Source organism: Pristiophorus japonicus, chromosome 17 (genome assembly GCF_044704955.1).
Source record: "Pristiophorus japonicus isolate sPriJap1 chromosome 17, sPriJap1.hap1, whole genome shotgun sequence".
Classification (NCBI taxonomy): Eukaryota; Metazoa; Chordata; class Chondrichthyes; family Pristiophoridae; genus Pristiophorus; species Pristiophorus japonicus.
The window spans coordinates 27,753,339-27,777,034 of NC_091993.1; the positions used below are offsets into that span (position 1 = coordinate 27,753,339).

Here is a 23,696-nt window from a genome sequence, read left to right on the forward strand (position 1 = left end):
GTCAACCACATTGCTGTGGGTCTGGAGTCTCATATAGGCCAGACCGGGTAAGGACAGCAGATTTCGTTCCCTAAAGGGCATCAGTGAACCAGATGGGTTTTTACGACAATCCGGTAGTTTCATGGTCACCGTTACCGATACCTGCTTTTTCTCTGGATCATTAGTCCAGTAACGTATCCATTGTGCTACCGTACCCCTTTAACCCAGTAAAACATCCCAAGGCACAGGATAATCGACCAGCAAAAAATGAATGACAAAGCATGCAATTAAGGTCTTCTGTCCAAACTAGCACTTATGCCCCAAAAAAATCACTGGCAAAGGTAAAACCCAAATATACACACGCCTCATTATTCTTTTAATCATACTTCATTAACGTGCTTAAATGGGAGACTTAATTTAGGTGATAAGAATTTAATAGCATATTCACACTGTTGGTACTGGTGTGACACCAGCACAGTTTACAGCTATGTATTTCTACTCTCTTTTCAATACACATTGCCTTGAGGGGTGAAGATTGCCGGTACCACAACTCCCCTCACGTTCACAGATGCAGGCAAGGTGGCTGGCGTCTGGTGTGTACAAGCTATATTCAGACTGTAGCCATTGCACTGTGGCACTGGTGTGAGATCCAGGTGCTCTAACTACAAGAACAAATCCTGAAGTTGCTGCTTATTTGTTGCGTTGATGCTACCTTTATAAGGGCATTCCCAAGAGATTGTTAGTTTAAAAATACTCAGACGTTTTAGACAAGATGAAGGCAATGCAGCTTGCTTATTGGAAAAAATATTGCGATATTTATGAATGCCATTAAAAGATCACCTTTGTCTCAAGAGATATGAATCTTTGTGTCTAGTTCACAGGGAAGAAAGCAAGGATACCGTCTCTCTAGACCACTGCTGTGTACAAATAAAAGCTAAAATAAAAGTGACAAATAACACCATTAGGCTTAGTTTTAGGTCATTATCTCATTTAATTTAATATTTAAATCAATGTTCTCATTTCATTTAATATACCCCATTGCATACAACAAGCATTAAAGTGTATCAGCACCATGATACTCTCCTCAAGTATAACAATAGAATTAGCTGGCTAGGGATATTACAGCTATTCTTAATTGGTCTCAGCCAGTAATAGTTTTCCACTCTAAAATTAATATAAGCAATTTTAAATAACTCTACTTATGATTAATAAGCTCAAAAATTAAAAAGAGTCTAAAGCAATTACAGAGTACTTTTGGTCAAGACCTCATTAGGAGAAGTAGCAAGGATATAGCATTGGAATATATAAAAGACAGATTTTAGGTTATTTTGCTGAAGACAAATATACATCTTCAAAAACTGCAGCGACATTTCAAGAATAGGTCATTGTTAAAGAGATGCCCACCTACATTTGCATGTTAATTATTTCATCCCAATAGTGCTGAGGATCAGAAGAAAATTGCGCCAATATAAAAGTCGTCAGTCGAACGCTTGCTCTGGCTTGCAACAAAGCAGGCAAGTAACTTAAACCATTAAAATAGGTGTTAAACAAGTTTATTGGTTCAACTACATCGCAAATTAAGTACCTTGTTAATTAATCCCCTCTTCAATAGTAGGAGAGAAACTCGTGTGCTAGGAGTTCATTGACACAGGCATGTACGTGAATGAAAGACAGATTTCACAGTTGGCCTAATCCTTTTTTTATTGATTATATGCTTAGATTTTGTGCAGAAGTGCCTGAATGTCGTGGCTGGTGAGCGAGCACATTAGCACATTTATGAAGTTCATGTTGCAAAGGAAAAATTAATATTAGCAACTGGTGCAATCTGCCTGGGTCTAAGTTGATTGAAATGAATTGAAATTCTTGTCAAACTCATTTGAACACAGGAGCACTACATGGACAATTAGTTCCTCCATATGAATACTGAACAAACACCGGCCTGGCGATTGCTTTAAGACAGTTTACCTACTGTGTCGAGTAGGAAAATAACCAAAAGCAGTCTCTATGAAATATTTAACTTCCCAGTTATCACAGGGGCTCGAGCAGCTAAACAAGACAAAAATCGATTCCTTGGGTCCCTTGAATCAATTCTTAAAATGATTAAAGCATCTGTTTCGGTATGAATTTGTTTACTCGATCAGCTTCCCCTCTAATTGCAGTTGTTTATCTCCTAGCATCCCCGAGGCCATAATCTCCATCTCACTAATACTTAACACTCAATTCACATCTAAAGCTCCTTCTAATTCTCAACAGTTTTTTTTTGAGGGGGTGGACTCTTAAAATTATTGAAGCCAAGAAGCCAAATAGGCAGTCTCTTTGTCAGAAATATTTTCGTATCTACTAGCAGCTGGACACAATCATCACGAGGGGATGGCAACAACAAAGGTGCTAAAAGGCCTTTTCACAATGATTACTACTCCATTGGGGACTTAGTGGAGAAAAGACAGAAAAAGTGGGAGAATCAGACAGAAAGTGAAAGGCAAAATAAGAGAAAGCTTTGATGGAGGTAAATTTATACTATTGAGCTGGCTAAGGCAAGTAACTGCAGACACTTTTACATAATATGAATCCAACCGGCCGCAGATATGTGGGCTCTCTGTCAGCTGTACTCATATTCTGTAAACGAGCCCAGCTCCCGAATCCCAATGGCATCATAGGCCCATAAAAATGCGGATGTACTATTCTGCTATTGAGTTAAGGGGGACTGTTTTAGTGAGGGTGGAGGACTGTCATTCCGTGTTTGCCATCTGTAAGGCTTTGTATAAAAATGGGCCCCAATGCTCTTCTGGTACTTGGTCTCCAGTTTGAGTGTAGAAGTGGGAATGCTATATAACTGAATGCAGTGCAAGCACAAATATAAAAGTGCCGTAGCACATTATGAGAAATTAAAATCAGGATCTCTCCAGGTTTTCAACAATTTTAATTTTAGGAATTATGGATAAACATGTAATAAAAAATATATAATTTATTTACCTGAAACCTAGAAGTATTTTAAAAAGCCCCACCTGCAAAATGCACAATACTTTTATATTCATATTTCTTAATTGTCTAATTAACCCTAAACTAAAAAAAAAATGTACCAAAGGGGGAAAAAATATCTTTCGGAAGTTTTATCATTTTTAAATCACAAGGTCTAATGTGACACAAAATAAGGCATGATATGTTTTTAATAATTCAATGTTTGTAAAAAAAAAGATTGAAAACATATGCGAGAGAGTATATAATAAAAATAGCACCATATTTGAAAAATGATGTGTTGCTGCATTCCTGCTTAACAAATTCATCCCCAAATGATCGTCAAGTCTTAAAAGTCTGAATGCTAGGCTTAGGAGGCAATGACTCACCCAAAAATGATAATGTACAGATTACAATCCTCAATTACGGAAAAGTTATAGTTTAAGGTTACTTTAATAAACCAAATGTCTTTTTCCATAATTATTTCTCTTCCTCTTTAGTATGCACCAACTCTTGCTGACTCAGGATTCCAAAGCCATTAACAGCCCTCTAGTATCTCAAACGGCTGATCCTGATCTTACCTGACATCCACAGTCATACTTTTCAACAGAAGTCACTGGGTTGCAATCAGAAGCATAATCCTTGCTTAATTTTTCCAGCCTAGTCCAGAGATTGCCGAGGCCAACTGCTGCACCACAGCTGCTGCTCTACTGGGATCATCAAACCTGGGAAATTCTGATCTGTGTGGTTTAGTACTACATTGGGAAGTGCCGTTACCCAGTAACGCATTGGGGTAGTCGACCCTAAACTAATTTAATACAGTGTCGTCATCTCAGTAAAGATAAATTCAATGATGTATTGGTGATCCAGTAAGTGGAACGATAGAGCAATGGACTTTCTAACTCAAATCACAAGTGTTACTGCTATGGAACTCCTATCTCAGTTCTACTACACAGAGTCCAAGTTGGAAATTCTCGTACAGTTATACAGTATTGGCTTTGCTGCAATATATGCAAATTGCATGACACGTGGTGATCAGGCAATGGTATAATGAAGTGCATGGGAATCCATAACTTATTCCGTGGCATGCAATTTGCAGTCCAAATTGACTTTCAGATAACGGCCAAATACATGCTCTGGTCTTGACAATTATAGGAGCTTAAGTGGTTCTACTGTAGTATGGGAAGCAGACTTTAGAACCAAAGTGAAGGTTCTCGGAACTTCAACTTGCAATTTTTTTAATAGCATGTCACAACCTCAGGATGTTCCAAAGCCCTACACAGCCAATTAAGTGTCTTTGAAGTGTAATCAGTGTAAGGAAACATCAGAAGCCAATTTGTGCACAGCAAGATCTTGCAAACAGCAATGAGATAAATGACCAGGCAATCTGTCTTTTCGTAATGTTGATTGAGGGATAAATATTGATTGGGACACTGGGAGAACTCCCCTGCTGGTCTTCGAATATCATAGGATATTTTACATTCACCTGAGAGAGCACTCAAGGCCTCGGTTTAACATCGCATCTGAAAGACAGCACTTTCAACTGTACAGCTCTTCCTCAGTACTGCACTCAAGTGTCAGCCTAGATGATGTACTTAAGTCCTGAAATGGTCCTTGAACCCACAACCTTCTGACACACTAGAGTGCGACCATTGAAATAAAATGGTTATATCGAAGGAAGATCCCAGGTTTGATCACTGGTCTGTGCTGTATCAGTTAAAATCAGGTTGTGTAATGCTGGGGTCATTACCATTGGTCTTAGCGTCATCAGGCTGGGGAGAAGAGAGAAAGCAAAATTAGTCAGGGTTTATGCACCTGATCCTCATCCAGTGACCTCCTGCTAGAAAGTGTGCCTATGGTTAGGACATGATCACTCAGTTGTGGTGATTTCATGGTCCAACAGCCTGCCAGGACTCAGTGTCTAGGTTGATCCACGAGGAAGTACTGCAGCCTATGCCTGTGGAACATTACCTGAGTATGAACCATTCCTTTCAGGAGAGGAAGGGGAAAAAACTGGGGAAAAGCAGACTGCTAAAGTTGAGCCAGGACCCTGAAAAGATACAATGGCATATGATACAAAAACACAATGTGTTCATCTGAAATTCTTCTTCGGTGAAGATGTCAATTAATAAATTAATGAATATTTCTGCTAAAATAGGAGAAAGAGTAATTTCAGATGACTCTGTTAAGCATGCATCCATTAAATCTCACTGTACAATTTCCAAACTCATTGGAATAGTACTTATTACAACTCATCTTGGACTGTGCAGTATGTGCAGACAAAAACTAAGAAATCGTTATATAAACCTTTACTGTGACTGAAAAGGATGTTCCTGTTCATATACAACAGCACTATCTGCACAAAATCTTTATGTCTGGGGTTGTATTAGTGCATGGCAATCATTTTAAGATGTATAATCTCCTGCCATTTTAATCCACTGGTTTATAATATGAAATAACGATCCAACCTCAAAGATTATACTTTCAAGAAACAATGCATGTTTCTTCTGACAGGGATTGAGAATAAACAGAATGCTGGGCAGCTCTGATTTATAGCGATCTTGAGAAACAGCCCCTGTAGGTTAAACACAAGGGATCCTGTCTCTTTTAAAAAAAAGACAAAGTCCAGAGTTGTTGTTTAAGCCTCAAGGCAATAAAGTAATGCCAATTACTGGAGTCAAGGAAAGCCAAGGGATTGTGGTTATGGTAAAGATTAGGTTTAGGTTTAAATCACCCAGAGAGGAACAAAATGGTGCAAGGTACTTGACAAAAATGTATCTAGACTGGGGCTAAGGGGAAGGGTATTTCGCTACCTCTAAATAAGTTGGCATCAAAAGCCGGTGTTGGATAAAGTTTTGAAGTTATTTGCTGCTTGGCATATGGAACTAAGAGAGAGATTGCTGGCATCAGTTTCCAATGGTGCTCATTAACATTTACTCAATTGACATCAAATGCGTGTGGGTGGGTGCTCTTTTCTTCCGAGAGTATAGCAATTAAAAAAAAAACTTTTATAAATTTACTCCCATTTATAAAAATCTGATTCTGTTGCCCAAGTCCAGCATTCTAACATTATTCCAATGGTGATCTGAATGTTTGGAAGAGGGTGGAACAACACTGTGATAAACATTTCTCCTCTGTTTCCTTACCCACTCGGTTGTACAGTGTCTCTTCCATCTCCTGGACTTGTGTTCAAGTTCAGAAATCAGAATCCTGCTCTCCTTGCATAGGAGTTCACAGAACATAAACATCACTAGCTGGGACTGAGACCATGAAAACAGATACAAACCACACACACAATATTGGTGCTCCCAGTTCATAGAATCGGAGAATTTTAAGCACAGGAGGCCATTCAGCTCATCGCACCCGTGTCAGCTCTCTGAAAGAGCAATCCACTTGGTATAATTCCTCTACCCTCTCCCCATAACGTTTAAATGTTTCCATTTCAAATATTTATCCACCTCCCCATTGCCCAACTCTGATATCCTCCCTTCCTCCTCAGCCCATTTATGCTGTCCATGAAGCCCACCACATGCTCCTTTAATTCCCCTCCCTTCTCAGGTCCTGACCATCGAGCTTCACCTCCTCACCTGTTGCTTGATGACACATCAACCTGTCTTTCCTATCCGGTATGGTCTCCACTTCCATTAAAGGCACAGTTATCACTCCCCTCCTCAAGAAACCCATTCTGACCCCTTGCGCTCCCCAACTACTGTCTTATATCAAATCCTTCCCTTCTTCTCCAAATTCTTGGATAAACCCAATAAGGAATTCAGGAGAAATTTCTTCACACAGAGAAAAGTAAACATGTGGAACCCGTTACCACAAGGAGTAGTTGCGGTGAATAACTGAGATGCATTTAAGGAGAAGCTAGATAAGCACATGAGGGAGAAAGGAATTGAAGAATATGCTGATAGGGTTAGAGATAGAGGGCTGGGAGGAAGCTCGTGTGGAGCATAAACACCGGCATAGACGAGTTGGGCCGAATGGCCTGTTTCTGTGCTGTAGACTCTGGAGGATTTCATAGTATATATAAACATATGGTTGCTTTCTTGGCTACTGTGTGTTAGTGATGTGGAGCCTTACAGGATATAAGAGTTCAATGTGAACCTTACTAGCTATCAGTTATTGTGTCCAATGAAAAACAAAAAATAAGACATCCTCCATATCATGTTTACAGATACCTGTATTGAAAATAATAAAAGTAGATATCTATATACTTTTAAAAGTAGTTTGTGGCCACAATATTGCAATAGCTTTGTGCTTGCAGGTGGTGTTGAGGATCACATTTATGTGACCCATTAACGAGTGAGGACTGACTAATGTTATGTGACTATGCACTGTATTTACCATGCATATCCCCATTATTGCACTTCAGAGCTGTTTAGTCAAGCAAACTAAAGCAATGACCTCTTAATTGATGATTTTTACTGCTGCCCTGTAGCCATTCGGATAATCTTTGTAGTGAATTGCACTTTATATTCCGCTTATGTTCTGGCCCTGTTCTTGATTCCAGTCCAAGGTGTGATCTTCCCTTTCTCAGCATATCGGTAGCAACATCGCTGTTCTCCATCCTGTCCTCAGCATAAGTAATTCCTTCCGTTCTGCTGAAACCGGCCCATCCAAATCCTGTAACCCACCCTGACAAACAAACCCCTTTCCTGTATAGGTCAACTAGCCCATATCTGCACGTGTCACTGAAGACCTCAAATGTAGCCACACATCTTTGAGCAGCAAAATGGCCATGTCCCCTCACCCCTCACTAAAGACCCAAGCCAGCAATTTCCCCCATATAAAAGCATTTACAGCCTGCACCTTCACCTACCACTGAAGACCTCGGGGGAGAAATTGCCCTGTGCCCCGATTGGGGGCGGAAACCTGCTTGGGGCGGTACGTCCTGCTCGGAAGTCCCGTTCCGGCCGCGGAATTGGCCTTACCGCCCATCAGAGGAAGTGATGTGCAATCTCGCACGCTCCACTTCCCCTTGGGGCGCGATCGATAGCGCATAGCGCTGACGCGTTTCAACGCCCCAAGGGCCGCTGCGCAATCTGCACGGCCTCTGATGGCCTCCACTAGGCCACCAGGGCAGCGTGGTACTGAGGCTGCAGCCCGGCACCCAAAACGGAGCGCCGGGCGGGCTGCAAGATGGCGGCCCGGACCATGCAAGGGGGCAAGAATTCGGGCCAACCGATGAGTCAGCAAAACTGCAAAGATGGTGGCGCGGGATGCTCACGACCGACCTTTAACTTCCACCACACGAGTGAAGGTCAGCTCAGTTCACGACCTGCGAGGCTGGCAGGGACACCCGCTCGCGCCAGCTTTGCATGGCGTGGCGATGGCAGCGCCTCCACTACCTCCTGGGCAATTTCACAGAAGCCGGTAGTACCCCCCCACCCAGGGGTGTTAACGGGCATCACAAAAAGGGGTAATTTCGACCCCCATATCTTAAATAAACGAGTAACATTACAGTAAACCACTGCTTTTTTTCTGTATTGTTTTTTGCTACTTCCATGGCTAGCTTTGAAAATTAATCACCTCAGTGCTCACTTTATGAAAGATGAAATACAATTTTACTAATAAATATGTTGATGGGTTTGTGTAATTTATGTTTGCAAATGGGTCCCTATCTTAGTGTTAGTATGATTAAAGCTAATCATTAGTGCTCTCAGCACACTAGGGATGAAGCCATTTCAGGTGTGCAAGAAGTAATTTTTAGTCATTTTATATAAAAAAAAGAGAGCAGGGTGGAAGATTAAAACGTGAGCCTAAGGGAGGTTTGTTGAGACAAAAGTGTAATTTTTCCAAATTGAATTCCATATTTCTGTACCCAGTCACCTAAAAATTAAATGATTACCAATTATTCACTTACAGTCAACAACATTAAAACACAATGGGGGTGCAATTGCCCCTTTTTATAGCCCCGTTAGCGCCTCTGGGGGCACACTCAGCGCCGCATTACTGCCCCGGGACCTATCCCCAAAGGAAACGGAGCGCCGGAAACAGCGCCCCGTTTCCTTTGAGGACGTTAGGCTCAATTCAGCCTCGGGGGTGGGGGGGGGGGGACGACTTCCGCGCCGGGCGTTAAAAGTCCCAGCCCCAGAAGGTTACCGCCCCCAATCGCAGCACGGGACAGTTTCGCTCCCAATGACTCTTTTTCATTAAAAGTTTGGATGTTTGGCAGTAGGTTAGATATTACCCTTTCAAATCTGGGGCCTAGGTTCAAATCCAGTTTAGACTAGATTTGCAAACTCTGGTTGAACGTATTCCAGGAGGCTTCATCACATGATGCTCTGCCCTTGCTCACACTGATCACCTGATAATGTCGGCTCTTTGGCAGAGCTACCCAATTAATCCCACTGCTCTTTCCCCATAGCACTGTAATTTTTTTCCTTTCAAGTACTTATCCAATTCCCTTTTGAAAGTTACTAATTAATCTTCTTCCACCACCCTTTTAGGCAGTGCATTCCACATCGCAACAATTCACTGTGTAAAAAAATGTTTCCTCAAGTTGCCTCTGGTTCTTCTGCCAATCGCCTTAAACCTGTGTCCTCTGGTTACTGACCCTTCTGCCTCTGGAAAACTGCTCCTTAGTTACCATTCCTGATTTTTAACACCTCTATCAAATCTCCCCTTAACTATTTCCTCTCCAAGAAGAACAACTCCATCTTCTCCACGTAACTGAAGTTCCTCATCCCTGGCATCATTCTAATAGAGAGCGCTTTACTTTGCATCTGGTTGTGCTGTCCCTGACTTGAAGTGGGAAGAGTTACATTCCCCACAGCCATATATATATATATTTATAATTTATCAGAGTTGTGGGAAATAGAACATTTATTTCTTGCACATGGTGTTTATCCTAAATGAAAGTTGCACTTTAAAAAAACAATGAGCAGAGACATTTTCACTCAGCTTTTGAATACTGATCAAATCCTATATTCTGCTGCTCAATGTGTTTTGGAGCCAAACATCCTTAAACCGTGCACTTCCTAAACTACATAGGATTGCATTGGATATACGGCACAGAAATAGGCCATTCGGTCCAACCAGTCCATGCCGGCGTTTATGCTCCACTCGAGCCTCCTCCCCTCTTTCCTCATCTAAATCTATCAGCGTAACCCTCTAATCCCTTCTCCCTCCCCTTAAATGCATCCATTCTGTTTGCTTCAACCACTCCCCATGGTAGCGAGTTCCACATTCTCACCATTCTTTGGGTAAAGAAATTTCTTCTGAATTCCCTATTGAATTTCTTGGTGACTATCTTATATTGATGGCCTCTAGTTATGATCTTCCCCACAAGTGGAAACATTCTCTCTGTGTCCACTCTATCAAAACCTTTCATAATTTTAAAGACCTTGATTAGGTCACCCCTCAGTCTTCTATTTTCCAAGAGAAAAAAAAGAGACCCAGCCTGTTCATCCTTTGTTAACTGTTTAATCACTGCTGAATTTGCTGGGGTCGGGATTGTTTAAATTGAATAAAGATGGACCAACTCTGAATTCGAATAATGAAAGAGTGTAAAAACACAAAGGTGTTGTGCAAATAAAAAGGAAATATTGATCTTAACACTGGTTTTAAAATGTACTGGGCAGTTGGTACATGTTCTGTCTGGTGTGGCACGGGGCCACACAGACCTAGGACCCAGGTCCGATCTCTGGTCTCTGCTGAGTTAGCTGATAACATCCAGTTTGGCAGTGAGTTGTTGCAATTGTTCTTGGTGCCCTTCCATACAGGGTTGGGTGGCGAAAGAACAAAAAAAAAAGAGCAGGAGGTGCTCTTGCTCTCATCCCTGGAAAGTTTTCAAGGGCAAGGAGCAGACCAGGCTTGAATCTGCCAATGTTCACATGCGACAAATAGCCCCTTGAGCCACACCGCATGGGTGTCAGACACACTATGGTATCCTGGCATAAATCACCGCTTTTAAGAGAGGTGAGCAATTTTAGGTGCGGTGGGGTAGACAGAGAAAGAGAAGAAGGGGGGAGGGGGGGGGAAACCAGAAAAGTTGTGGCTATGGTAGTGAGGGAGGCTCGGATGGGTGTCAAGTGGTTTCATCAAATGCATGTGTTTCATACCAACTCTTCAGCCTGTAACAACTGAAGTACTTTAGATGACGCACTGAAGAACTTAAGTGCGTCGGTCTACAGAAAAAAATATATATTCAAGATTTATCATTAAAAAGTACATATTTACTTTATTACTTTAGCTATTTATTTAGGATAAGCAAATTAATATGTATTATTGGTAAATCAACCCACATAAAAATTTCCAGCTGTGGGTTCTTACATTTACATACAGATAGATTGGGTCTATGTTTTTAATATGAGTGCAGTGAGTATTCTGTTACAGCACAACTGCACCCAACAGAATAGGAATTGAATCAACATGAGATAATCAAGTGTCTCTGATAAAGTATTAGCTGACACATTGATCCAAACAGAAGATGCAGGCTTTCTTTGTGACCTAATTCTGTTCTATGCATAGATTCCATTAAATGGCAACCAGCTTTCGAGAGCTTCTGGAAAATACAATTAATACACCTCAGAGCGGTTGATGCACTGGGTTCAGAGCTGGCCTGAATATTTATATGTAAGTCATTGCGTGTGCTAAAGATAGTTTAACTGAGCTATTCTTCCAACAGTGGTGAAGCAATCCTCACAAATGTGAACACAATTCAAAACGGTAAGTGAAGAGAAGCCTGAAAATTACTGGCGGTCAGTAAGGTTTTGTAAACCTTAAACAGTGCTATTAAATAAAGGAATGGGTAACTGTACTGTCATGTATGATTTTTAAAAGCACAAGGCAAACCTAATCAATGAATCCCAGTCTGTGGTGAGGCATCGGATTTTAGACAGGGCAGCAAAATAGTTCATACAATTGGTCTTGCCACCCATGGGCTTGTGGGGGAAGAAAGGGAGAAAGCAGCATGGCAAGTTTGGGCTCGCTTGCAATGCTCCACAGTTAAATAGTCTGAGAGTGTATGAAAAATGGCAGTTTGGGTAAGCTGCTGGAAGGCCCACAGCACGCTTGGAACTGTACCTGAACACAAGTAACCATCTTGATGAGTGGGAGAAAAAACAAATTGGGGACGGCGCAGGAGACCATAATTTTTTGAAAGATAGATTTAAAGTAATTGATTGGAGGTTTAGAGAGGATTTGAGGGAAATCCTTTCACCCAGAGGGTGGTGGGGGTCTGGAACTCACTGCCTGAAAGGGTGGTAGAGGCAAAAACCCTCACCACATTTAAAAAGTACCTGGATGTGCACCTGAAGTGCCGTAACCTACAGGGCTACGGACCAAGAGCTGGAAAGTAGGATTAGGCTGGATAGCTCTTGGACAGCCGGCGTGGACACGATGGGCCGAATGGCCTCCTTCCGTGCTGTAAATTTCTATGATTCTATGAAAGTGCTGCTAATGCAAAACTCCCTTTAGTTGCAATGACTCAGATAGTGTGAAATCTATGTCCAATGTTCAGGTGACAACTCCTCTCAATACTGGGAAGTTATTGCTTCCTATTCATTCCAGAGGGAAGTGAATTACTGTTCAAAATCATCCGCTGGCAAATTTCAAATTGCCTCATTTGATTTTCTGCTGCATGGGAGTCACACAGTAACAATTAAAAGGCCACGACAGCCAAGAGTGTAGTTACAAGATGCCATCACAGCCTGCTGAAGGCATATATCCAAGAAGCGAGAACAACTGTCTTTAAATTAAAGTGTTTTGTATTAATTTATTTTCCTTTCTTAAATTTGCTCTCCCTTTCTCCTGAGAATGTTGACTCTTGCTGGTGCGTAGCCCCATGGGCACAAACTGCCTCCAGTACTTCACCGAGTGACTGACCATCCTTCACTTCTGAGCCCAAACACCGAATGTGGGAAGGATATTTGATCATCACAGCTGAGTCGAATATTGTCCTAATCTGAGGTGCCAGCAGAGATTACTAGATAGCAATCAGGAGTGTGAACTCTTTCTGAACCCCTGCCTAACTAAAAGGCACTGAGGCCAATCACAGCATCCTTACTGCCAGTCCAGCTGACAACAGGTAACTCAATACGAATCATTTGAAACCTTCTGGTCTATATGGCTCAGTGAATCTACTTACTGAACCATTGGGAGAGCAGTTTTGCATTAATCGTTTCCCCCCGTATTTTTCCAGCCCATGGCTTCATTAATATGAAATCCTATTTCAACGATGTTGAAATTCAATAGTCAGATCACATGATCCTCATAATAACACTTCTAACCTTTAGCACGTTACCTTAATTGTATAATATTGTCGTCTTCTTCTTAGGCAGTCCCTCGGAGTCGAGGATGACTTGCTTCCACACTAATCTGAGTTCTCAGGTGACTGATGGAATCAATGCGGGATCTACAGTCTCAGTCACAGGTGGGGCAGACGGTGGTTGGAGGGATGGGTGGGTGGGGTGCTTGGGTTGTCGTGCGTTCCTTCCGCTGTTTGCATTTGGCTTCCGTGTGCACCCGGTGAGGAGAGTCGAGGTGTTTGGCGCCTTCCTGGATGCTTCTCCTCCACTTTGAGTGATCTTGGGTCAGGGATTCCCAGGTGGCGGTGGGGATGTTTCATTTTTTCAAGGAGGCTTTGAGGGTGTCCTTGAAGTGTTTTCCTCTGCCCACCTGGGCCTCACTTGCTGTGTCGGAGCTCTGAGTATAGCGCTTGTTTCAGGAATCCAGTATCGGGCATGCAGACAATGTGGCCCGTCCATCGGAGCTGATTGAGCATGGTCAATGCTTTGATGCTGGGGATGTTGGTCTGAGGGAGAACACTGACATTGGTGCGCCTATCCTGCCAATAGATTTACAGGATCTTGCGGAGGCAGCGTTGGTGGTACTTCTCCAGTGCTTTGAGGTGCCTACTGTACACAGTCCATGACTCTGAAGTATACAGGAGGGTGGCTAATACTACTGCTCTGTAGACCATGAGCTTGGTGCCAGGTTTGAGATCTTGGTCTTCAAACACTCTCTTCTTCAGGCGACTGAAGGCTGCACTGGCACACTGAAGGTGGTGTTGGACTTCGTCATCGACGTCTGCCCTTGTTGACAGTAGGCTCCCAAGGTATGGAAAGTGGGCCATGTTGTCCAGGGGTTCGTCATGGATCTTGATAGTCAATATTATATATTCTATAATATTGTAGCGAGTGGTTAAGGTACTCTATTAACAAACCAGAGGTCTTGCCGTCCCGTCACAGGAAGTGTCGTCTCCTCCGAAATTCAGTTTTAGTGCTCCAAGCGCTAACCACTTCTCTTAGGGCGCTAAAGTCTGAGAGCGGGGCAGTAGCGGCAGAGTGCTAAACAATTTCGAGCATATTGATAACGACATTCTTTCATCATAGAGGCTGCTTCCCTGGCTTAAAGGGAAGGGCCAGTGATGCTGCACAAGCTAGTTGTCGTAAGTTCTGTTTTGCAAGGCGACCTGGGCGACTGCCATTACAGTCCCAAACACTCTCACAAAGTGGAGGGCTTGGACGTCTTGCACCAATAAAACATTAAAAACTTTGCGCAGGCACCAGACTGGTGCAAATAATAAAGGTTGTGCTAGCTGAAAAGCATTCCCTTTAATTACCGCTCCCGAAGCAGCCAGCAGAGTTCACAACGCCTTCTCTTGCTGGTATTGTTGGTGCAAGGCGATGAAGCAGGGGCCAAGTCAATGTTCCATCTGGGGCAATAACAGGGAGCTGCGCAATTTATGAAGTCACAATCTGCGAGGCGCTAAAGGCTCAGGCGCTAAGAGTTAGCACCAGCGCTAAACTGGCACTGAAGTTCGCAGGCATCGCTGCATTCGCCGTGCCCGGGCACTAACCCCTTAGCACTCCCGCCAGGCGCTAACCTACTGAATTTCTAGCCCTTAAGAGTCAAGGTTATCCACATCCCAAGAACAAAAAAAAGCAAGCTTTTCAGCTGAGGGTCATAACAGAGACTGGACCTTGCAATTCTAATTAAATTAAATTAAATACTGTATTATTAAATCATTTTTTTTAAAGTTAGATAATTATTATGCATCCCCTTTTCTCCCCTCTTCTCTTGAAGGTGATCACAGCTCATGTTGAGGTACAGGCTGTTCTCTGGTCCACTGTTCAAGTGTGTGAAAGGTCCCACCCAAAATGCCTTTCTCTTTCAAATGCTGATGATCCTTCTGTGCACTTCCAGCATTCTCTGTTTTTATTTCGGATTTTCACCATTCCCAGTTTCTTTTTATTATTTCGTAGACACAACTGTAGCTTTATATCAAAGGCACATTGCATTCAAACTTGGAATTGTGTTATGAATGTATGCAGATTGAACCCAGCCTTTGGTGCTACCCACTGAACTCAGGCACCACCCAGTAAAACCACACTTGCATTACTGTTATTTAAACCGGACCCATAAAAGTCAGCTTGAATTTAATCACCACAATGCATCTTTAGTGAAACATCACTCATTTCATGGTGAGCTTAGTGTTTTAAATTGCTTATTTAAGCCTGTGCCGTTTCCCCAATTTCACACTTTTATGATAAATTTCTCCCCTCGAGGTGAAAGGGTCTAGGTTCACAAGCAGTGGATTAATCCCAGAATCCCATTGAACAAGAAGCACGCATGCAAACCAGTCTGAATTGAATGGCAATAAAGGCTTTATTTTGGATTGATTTGAACCATTTCAGAGGTGCAAAAATGCTTCCAAATTTCATCAGCCTGCCGAGTGAATGAAATTGCATTGCACAGATAAGCTGTGATTTATATTTATGCTCCAGCTCCTCTTAGTAAAGACTGTGTCTTTGCTGAAAAGGGGCTCTACTGCAGAAATGTAATTAACAAACTCACAGAATGTTGCCACTTAAAATGGTCAGAACTACTTGTATTTGAATTATTATGGCTGCCTGCCGCTTGATTAGAGAGTCACTTGAAGACAAAAGTGCTAAATAGAGCAGCGGCTTCAGCTGTTAAAGAGAAGAAACATTGCAAGCAGTATAGACGAGCGTAACAAAAATAACAACAGGAGATAAAGTGAGGAGAGGCACAGTATAATTATTATTTACTAGTTCTGCTGGATGCCACAGATATTCTTAACAGCTTGTTCATTGTCAAATCAACAAACAGTGCTGAATAAATGACCTATTGGGAATTATTCTCCAGCAGCATTCCTCCCCCTTGCTGGATGTCATTTACAATCAGTGAAGGCTGCCTCAAAGCTGACAGCAGCTCCCTGAAAGCCCTGCAGACTCCAGTTCTTTACCAGCGACTCCGGAGTCTATCTTCAAAATGAACATGATAAAATCTTGCGGAATTCTCTACAATTTTTTTGGCTGGCAGAAACCCTATAGGATCCTAAATGGCAAACTGCAAATCCTGTGTTTTATTTTAATTTTACATGCAGATCATTTCTATAATACGACTGCTTTAAAAAAAAAACCCACCAGTGGGCTCAATATGCTGCATTTGTATGAAAACTGCGGCAAAAAAGTTAGATTAAAAAAAATATGTCTTGATGTCGCAGGTGGACTGAACATAAAATCCCTACAGTGGCCTTATACAAAAACTGTACTCTTATGTTTTAAAAAGACAAGCTATTGTATAATGGTTGACCTCGTGATCAGAACTACCATCGTTGCTGGCACAGAAACACAATGACACATAGGTTGAGTGCAAAAAGGTTGGGTTGGATATTTTCCTGTTATCCCACTCACAAGGGGATGGGATAGTGGAGAAAAAAAAGGGGACAAAAATCAGGGTTACTGTGATATTTCCGCCCCCTGTTGAGACTTCCATTGGCCATCCCTTCCATGCCTGCTGTATGTAAATACAAGTGAGTTGGGGGGAGGAGGCAAGGGGGAAGAGTGAGGCCGGCCTCCTAGCTCATTTCCCTCCTGCCTGCCTTTGTTACTGTGTGTCATGAAACATATCAAATGACCTATAAGAGATATATTTGCACTAGGTAGTATACAATAGGGTGTAGCCAGAGACAGTTTTAGCAAGAATATATCTTATGAATCTGAACCCAGATGTTGCTGAGAGTACAGAAAGATATTGAGAAATTGTATTGAGCATAAGCGGGCAAGTCAGATTTCCCATTTTGTTAACACACATTTTAGCAACACTAGTTCCAGAAGTCATGGCTAATGATGCCCTTAAACTTATGCATACAAGGAACAAGGTATCAGCTGACAACAGCACCTGGGAAGGTGTCTTGAAAGCAGTTGAAGAAGTGTGTGAAGCTTTGTAGATAGTATTTTGTGCAGAAATTTTTGGACTGAAATAAATGGCTGCAATAACGCTTGTATTCCATAAACTCAGCCCTGCTTTTCAACATTAGCCTCTCTTGTGGTGTTGCTCGTCACATAAAAATATAATAAATTTGGCCCCTCGAGCCTGCTCCGCCATTCAATACGATCATGGCTAATCTGATCCTGGCCTCAACTCCAGTTCCCTGCCCGCTCCCCATAACTCTTATCATACAAAAATCTGTTTATTTCCACCTTAAATATATTCAATGAACCAGCCTCCACAGCTCTCAAGGGTAGAGAATTCCAAAGATTCACGACCCTCTGAGAGAAGAAATTCCTCCCCATTTCTGTTTTAAATGGGTGACCCCATTTTCTGAAACTATGCCCCCTAATTCTAGATTCCCCCATGAGGGGAAACATCCTCTCTGCATCTACCCTGTCATAAGAAATAGGAGCAGGAGTAGGCCATTTGGCCCCTCGAGCCTGCTCCGCCATTCAATAAGATCATGGCTGATCTGATCATGGACTCAGCTCCACTTCCCTGCCCGCTCCCCATAACCCTTTACTCCCTTATCGCTCAAAATACCTGTCAAGTCCCCTCAGAATCTTATATGTTTCAATAAGATCACCTTTCATTCTTCTAAACTCCAAGGAATATAGACCTAACCTGCTCAATCTTTCTTTATATGACAACCCCTTCATCTCAGGATACAATCTCGTGAACCTTCTCTGAATTGCCTCCAATGCAAGTATATCATTCCTTAAATAAGGAGACCAAAACTGTATGCAGTACTCTAGGTGTGGTTTCACCAATGCCTTGTACAGTTGGAGCAGCACTTCCCTCCTTGCATACTCCATCCCCCTTGCAATAAAGGCCAACATTCCATTTGCTTTACTGATTACTTGCTGTACCTGCATGCTAACTTTTTGCGTTTCATGTACAAGAACCCCCAGATCCCTCTGTACTACAGCATTTTGTAATCACTCCCCATTTAAATAATAATTTGCTTTTTTATTTCTTCTACCAAAGTAGATAACCTCACATTTTCTCACATTATAGTTCATCTGCCAAATATTTACCCACTCACTGAGCCTATCTATATCCCTTTGTAAATTATTTGCGACCTCCTCACAACTTGCTTTCCCACCTATCTTTGTATCATCAGCAAATTTGGCTACGTTACACTCGGTCCCTTCATCCAAGTCATTAATATAAATTGTAAATAGTTGAGGCCCCAGCACTGATTCCTGTGACACCCCACTAGTTACAATTTGCCAACCTGAAAATGACCCATTTATCCCGACTCTCTATCCACGCTAATATATTACCCCCAATCCCATGAGCTCTTAGCTTGTACAGTAACCTTTTGTGTGGCACCTTATTGAATGCTTTCTGGAAATCCAATTATACGACATTAACTGGTTCTCCTTTATCCACTCTGCTCATTACATCCTCAAAGAACTCCAGCAAATTTGTCAAACATGATTTCCCTTTCATAAAACCATGCTGACTCTGCTTGACTGCATTATGATTTTCTAAATATCCTGCTGCTACTTCCTTAATGATGGACTCCAGCATTTCCCCAATGGCAGATGTTAGGCTAACTGGTCTATAGTTTCCTGCTTTCTGTCTCCCTCCTTTCTTAAATAGAGGTGTTACATTTGCGGTTTTCCAGTCCGCTGGGACCTCTCCAGAATTCAGGGAATTTTGGTAGATTACAACCAATGTATCCACTATCTCTGCAGCCACTTCTTTTAAGACCTTTGGGAAGCATGTCATCAGGTCCAGGGGACTTGTCCACCTTTAGTCCCATTAGTTTGCCTAGTACTTTTTCTCTCGTGATAGTGATTGTTTTAAGTCCCCCCCACCCCTCCCCGCAATAGCTCCTTGATTATCAATTATTGGGATGATTTTAGCGACCGTGAAGACCGATACAAAATATTTGTTTAAAGTCTCTGCCATTTCCGTTTCCCATTATTAATTCTTCAGTCTCATCCTCTAAGGGACCAACATTTACTTTAGCTACTCGTTTCCCTTTTTATATACCTGTAGAAGCTCTTGCTATCTGTTTTTATATTTCTTGCTAGTTTACTCTCATATGCTATCTTCTCTGTCTTTAGTCGTCCTTTGCTTGTTTCTAAAAATTTTCCAATCCTCTGGCCTTCCACTGTCCTTCGCAACATTGTATGCCTTTGTTTTCAATTTGGTACCATCCTTTACTTCCTTCGTTAGCCAAGGATGGTTCATCCTTCTCTTAGCATCTTTATTTCTCACTGGAATAAATCTTTGCTGAGAGTTATGAAATATCTCCTTAAATGTTTGCCACTGTGTTTCTACAGTCTTACCCTTTAATATATTTTCCCAGTCCACTTTAACCAACTCTGCCTTCGTACCTTTGTAATTACCTTTATTTAAGTTCAGGACACTAGTTTGAGAACTAGCTTTCGCACCTTTAAACTGAATTTGAAATTCTACCATATTATGATCACTCGTCCCAAGAGAATCCTTCACTACAAGATCATTAATTAATCCAGACTCGTTGCACATTACCAAATCTAAAATAGTCTGCTCCCTAGTTGGTTCCACAACGTATTGTTCCAAGAAACCATCCCGCATACACTCTGTGAACTTTTCCTCAAGGTTACCATTGCCAATTTGATTTGTCCAATCAATATGAAGATTAAAATCGCCCATGATTATAAGAACATGAGAACATAAGAATTAGGAACAGGAGTAGGCCATCTAGCCCCTCGAGCCTGCTCCGCCATTCAATAAGATCATGGCTGATCTAGCCGTGGACTCAGCTCTACTTACCCGCCCACTCCCCGTAACCCTTAATTCCCTTTGCTGTACCTTTCTTACAAGCCGCCATTATTTCTTGATTTGTACTCTGTGTCACAGTGTGTCTACTGTTTGGAGGCCTGTAGACCACTCCCACCAGTGACTTATTTCCCTTATTACTTCTTATCTCCACCCAAACTGATTCTACATCTTGATCTTGAGAGCAAATATAATTTCTTACTACTGCACTGATCTCATCCTTCAACAGAGCTACCCCACCTCCTTTTCCTTTCTGCTTATCCTTACGAAATGGCAAATACCTCATAATATTTAGTTCCCAGCCTTGGTCACCATGCAACCACGTCTCTGTAATGGCAATCAAATCATACCCATTTATTTCTATTTGTACCGTCAATTCATCTATCTGGTTATGAATGCATTGTGCGTTCAGATATAGAGCTTTTAATTTTGTCTTATGCGTATACGCTCTCTCCCTACTTGTCATACTTTGGTTATCATTACCCCTTTCGCTACCCTACACTTGTGCCTTCTCCTTTCTCTTTGACTTTTTACATTTTCGTTCACCGGATCCCTCCACACCACCCCCCGCCCCACAATATTTAGTTTAAAGCCCTATCTACAGTCTTTATTATTTGATTCACCAGGACACTGGTCCCAGCCTGGTTCAAGTGAAGTCCATCCCGACAGAATAGCTCCCTCTTATCCCAGTACTGGTACCAGTGCCCCATGAATTGAAACCTATTCCTCCCACACCAATCTTTGAGCCACACGTCACAATGATGATGGCCAAAAAACATCTTCCTCCTGTTGCAGAGGATGGATTCTGGCACAGAGCAGACCAAGGGGCTACCTGCCTTTAGACTGTCTCGAGTCAAGAAGCAAGAGATGGGTTTTCTCTATCGTACAAAGAAACTGCAAACGCTGGAGATCTGAAACAGAAACACAAAATGCAGGAAATACACAGCAGGTTAATCAGCGGAGAAAAGACGAGTTAAGCTCCTGAGTTCTACTTGAAGCATTAACTTATCTTTTCCCTCCAAAAGGTGCTGACTGACCTGCTATTTCAGGAATTTCTCTTTAGTTTGCCAAACAATGCTACAATATATCATAAGGCAGAGCATGAAAACTATTGACAGTAACAAATAGTGCCAAATCTTTCTTGAGAATTCCTACTATTCGGTGAATTTTTGCAACAAACTCTGCCGATTGTCTGTGCAGGTTTAATTCAGATAGTATTACCAGAAAAAAAGCTAATGTTTGTAGCTAGAGAGAGTAGAGGTTGGTGGACAACATTCATAAAATCATAGAAATTTACAGCATGGAAGGAGGCCATTTTGGCCCATCGCGTCCGCGCCGGCCGCCAGCCTAATCCCACTTTCCAACTCTTGATCCGTAGCCCTGTAGATTACGGCACTTCAAGTGCCTATCCAAGTACTTTGGTTTCTGCCTCTACCACCCTTTCAGGCAGTGAGTTCCAGATCCCACCACCCGCTGGGTGAAAAAAAATTCCCCTCAAATCCTCTCTAAACCTTCTACTAATTACTTTAAATCTATGCCCCTGGTTGTTGACCTCGCTACTAAGGGAAATATGTCCTTCCTATCCACTCTATCTTGGCCCCTCATAATTTGATACACTGTGGTTAGTTTTGGCATAGTTTTTGCTTTGAAATGACAAGGCATTCTCTTGTCATCACTAATTTAAGCATAACTTAAGCTTCTGATTTTAGGTTCAAATTCAAGCCTCAACTCAAAGATAAATTCCAAAATTAGGATTAAACATGGTGGATCCTGGAAATGTCAACTTTGGCATTACACAGTTCTGGTGTGATGCGTGCAGTCACTTTTCCCCTTTGGCACAGGGAGCACTTTATATTCTTGCCAAACCAATGGGCGGTATTGCTGTAGAGCGCAACTTTAGTTGCCTATGTAACGTACAGATGGTTGAATGAAGTTCAGGGAAGAGAAGGAAAGCACTGAAGATGTTGCTAATGAGATAAGGCAGTTCCTTTATTAGATTTGGGTGCTTAAAATCTATTTAAATTATTGAATTTGCTCTTTCCAAATTATTTTATTGAAAATTGTTGTACATTTGTTAGTACTGATGCTAATCTGCTGATTAAACCCAATTTTCTGATTACAAACATATTGCCTTATTTTTGACTCGAGGCAGCATGGATTTGCTTGCAACTGATTTTGTGACCCAAGTTCAAAAAAAACAAGTATCAGATGGCTTATTCATATTACAGTTGCTCCCACTGGCATATTACAATAAACAAAGTCTATTATGGGACTCTGGCCAGAAAACAAGTAATACCAAGCATAAACAGAACAAAAAACAACCAATAATCACAAGTGCCCATGCGCTGCATTTAGACGCTCAGTGGCACAGTGATCACAAGCTTTTCAAAATGTGCCGTGTACAGTATTCCAGCAGGGAAAAGGACACAGCCAGACAACTTTCCAGAGGAAGAGAAGAAGGAATGGGAGGATGATTGGATCAGGCTGCACCAGACACATACTACACCCATCTGCCAGTACCCTCCATCCACATTTACAGATTGAGGCACAACTTCCTGGCAGTGACCTGTAGAATTAGCTGCACAAATCCTGGGGCAGCAGTCAGCCAGATGCAGAGCTGTGTGATCTGCTGCAAATGCAGATCCAGCCAACATGAACTACCAGTGGCAGGGACAGTCATAAGAACATAAACAGGAGCAGGAGTAGGTCATTTGGCCCCTCGAGCCTGCTCCGCCATTCAATATCATGGCTGATTTTATCTTGGCCTCAACTGCACCCTCAATTCTGATTCCTGCATCACCTTTCAGATATGCTGCGACGTTGCTTATGGAGAGGGGTCCTTGGAATGGCAAGGAGGGCCATCACTCCTTGCTACCAGCTCATTCTGTGCCGCCTTTATTCCACCAGCTATCAAGCACAGGTTTGGAGTGCTGTGCAATCCATCATTTGGACAGTCTCAGTTTCCTGCCTTCACAATTATTGCACCAGACAGCCATTTTATTGACCTCAAACAACCTTTGTAAAGGCTGAAATATACATTAAAATATTAGCATCATTTGTAAACAATGCTGATCCCATATGTAGCCATTTATGTTTAAGTAGCTGCATCCCTTTAAAAGTACCCATCACTTGGTATAAGCAACTCATTAAGGGCTGCTTAACATGATTTTTTGCATCCTTCCAGCAAGCCCCCAATGCCAGGCCCAATATGCATGAAAGCTGCAACAATATCAGGCAAGGTCATACACACACTACTTGACCAACACCGGATTGGAAATTCTGCCCTATATATGAAGCACTTCGAGATTTTTCTGAAGATGTCGTAAGGGGCTATGGAAATGCAAGTAATTCTGCGATATCTCATGTCAGCTGTGGCTCAGTGGGTAGCGCTCTCGCCTCTGAGTCAGAAGGTTGTGCGTTCACGTCCCACTCCAGGGACTTGAAGACAAACAAATCCAGGCTGACACTCCCAGTGCAGAACTGAGGGAGTGCTGCACTGTCGGAGATGCCATCTTTCAGATGAGAAGTTAAACCGAGGTCCCATCTGCTCTCTCAAGTGTATGTAAAAGATCCCATGGCACTATTTTGGAGAAGAGCAGGGGAATTATCCCCAGTGTCCTGGTCAATATTTATCCCTCAATCAACATAACAAAAAAACAGATTATCTGGTCATTGCTGTCTGTGGGAGCTTGCTGTGCGCAAATTGGCTGCCGTGTTTCCTACATTACAACAGTGAC

General features: G+C 42.2%; 1 protein-coding gene across 8 annotated transcripts in view; it reads right to left on the minus strand.

Annotated features, from left to right (window-relative positions):
• Nucleotides 1–23,696, minus strand: part of map2k5 (mitogen-activated protein kinase kinase 5) — a 246,290-nt gene that overhangs the window by 13,957 nt on the left and 208,637 nt on the right. Inside the window, exon 22 of one of the 8 annotated variants that reach the window (XM_070858522.1) lies at nt 4,685–4,706. The exons of the other annotated variants lie outside the window; for them this stretch is intronic. Within the exon in view, the coding sequence (XP_070714623.1) occupies nt 4,685–4,706 (22 nt within the window). The remainder of the gene's footprint in view (nt 1–4,684; nt 4,707–23,696) is intronic. 8 annotated transcript variants of the gene reach the window in all.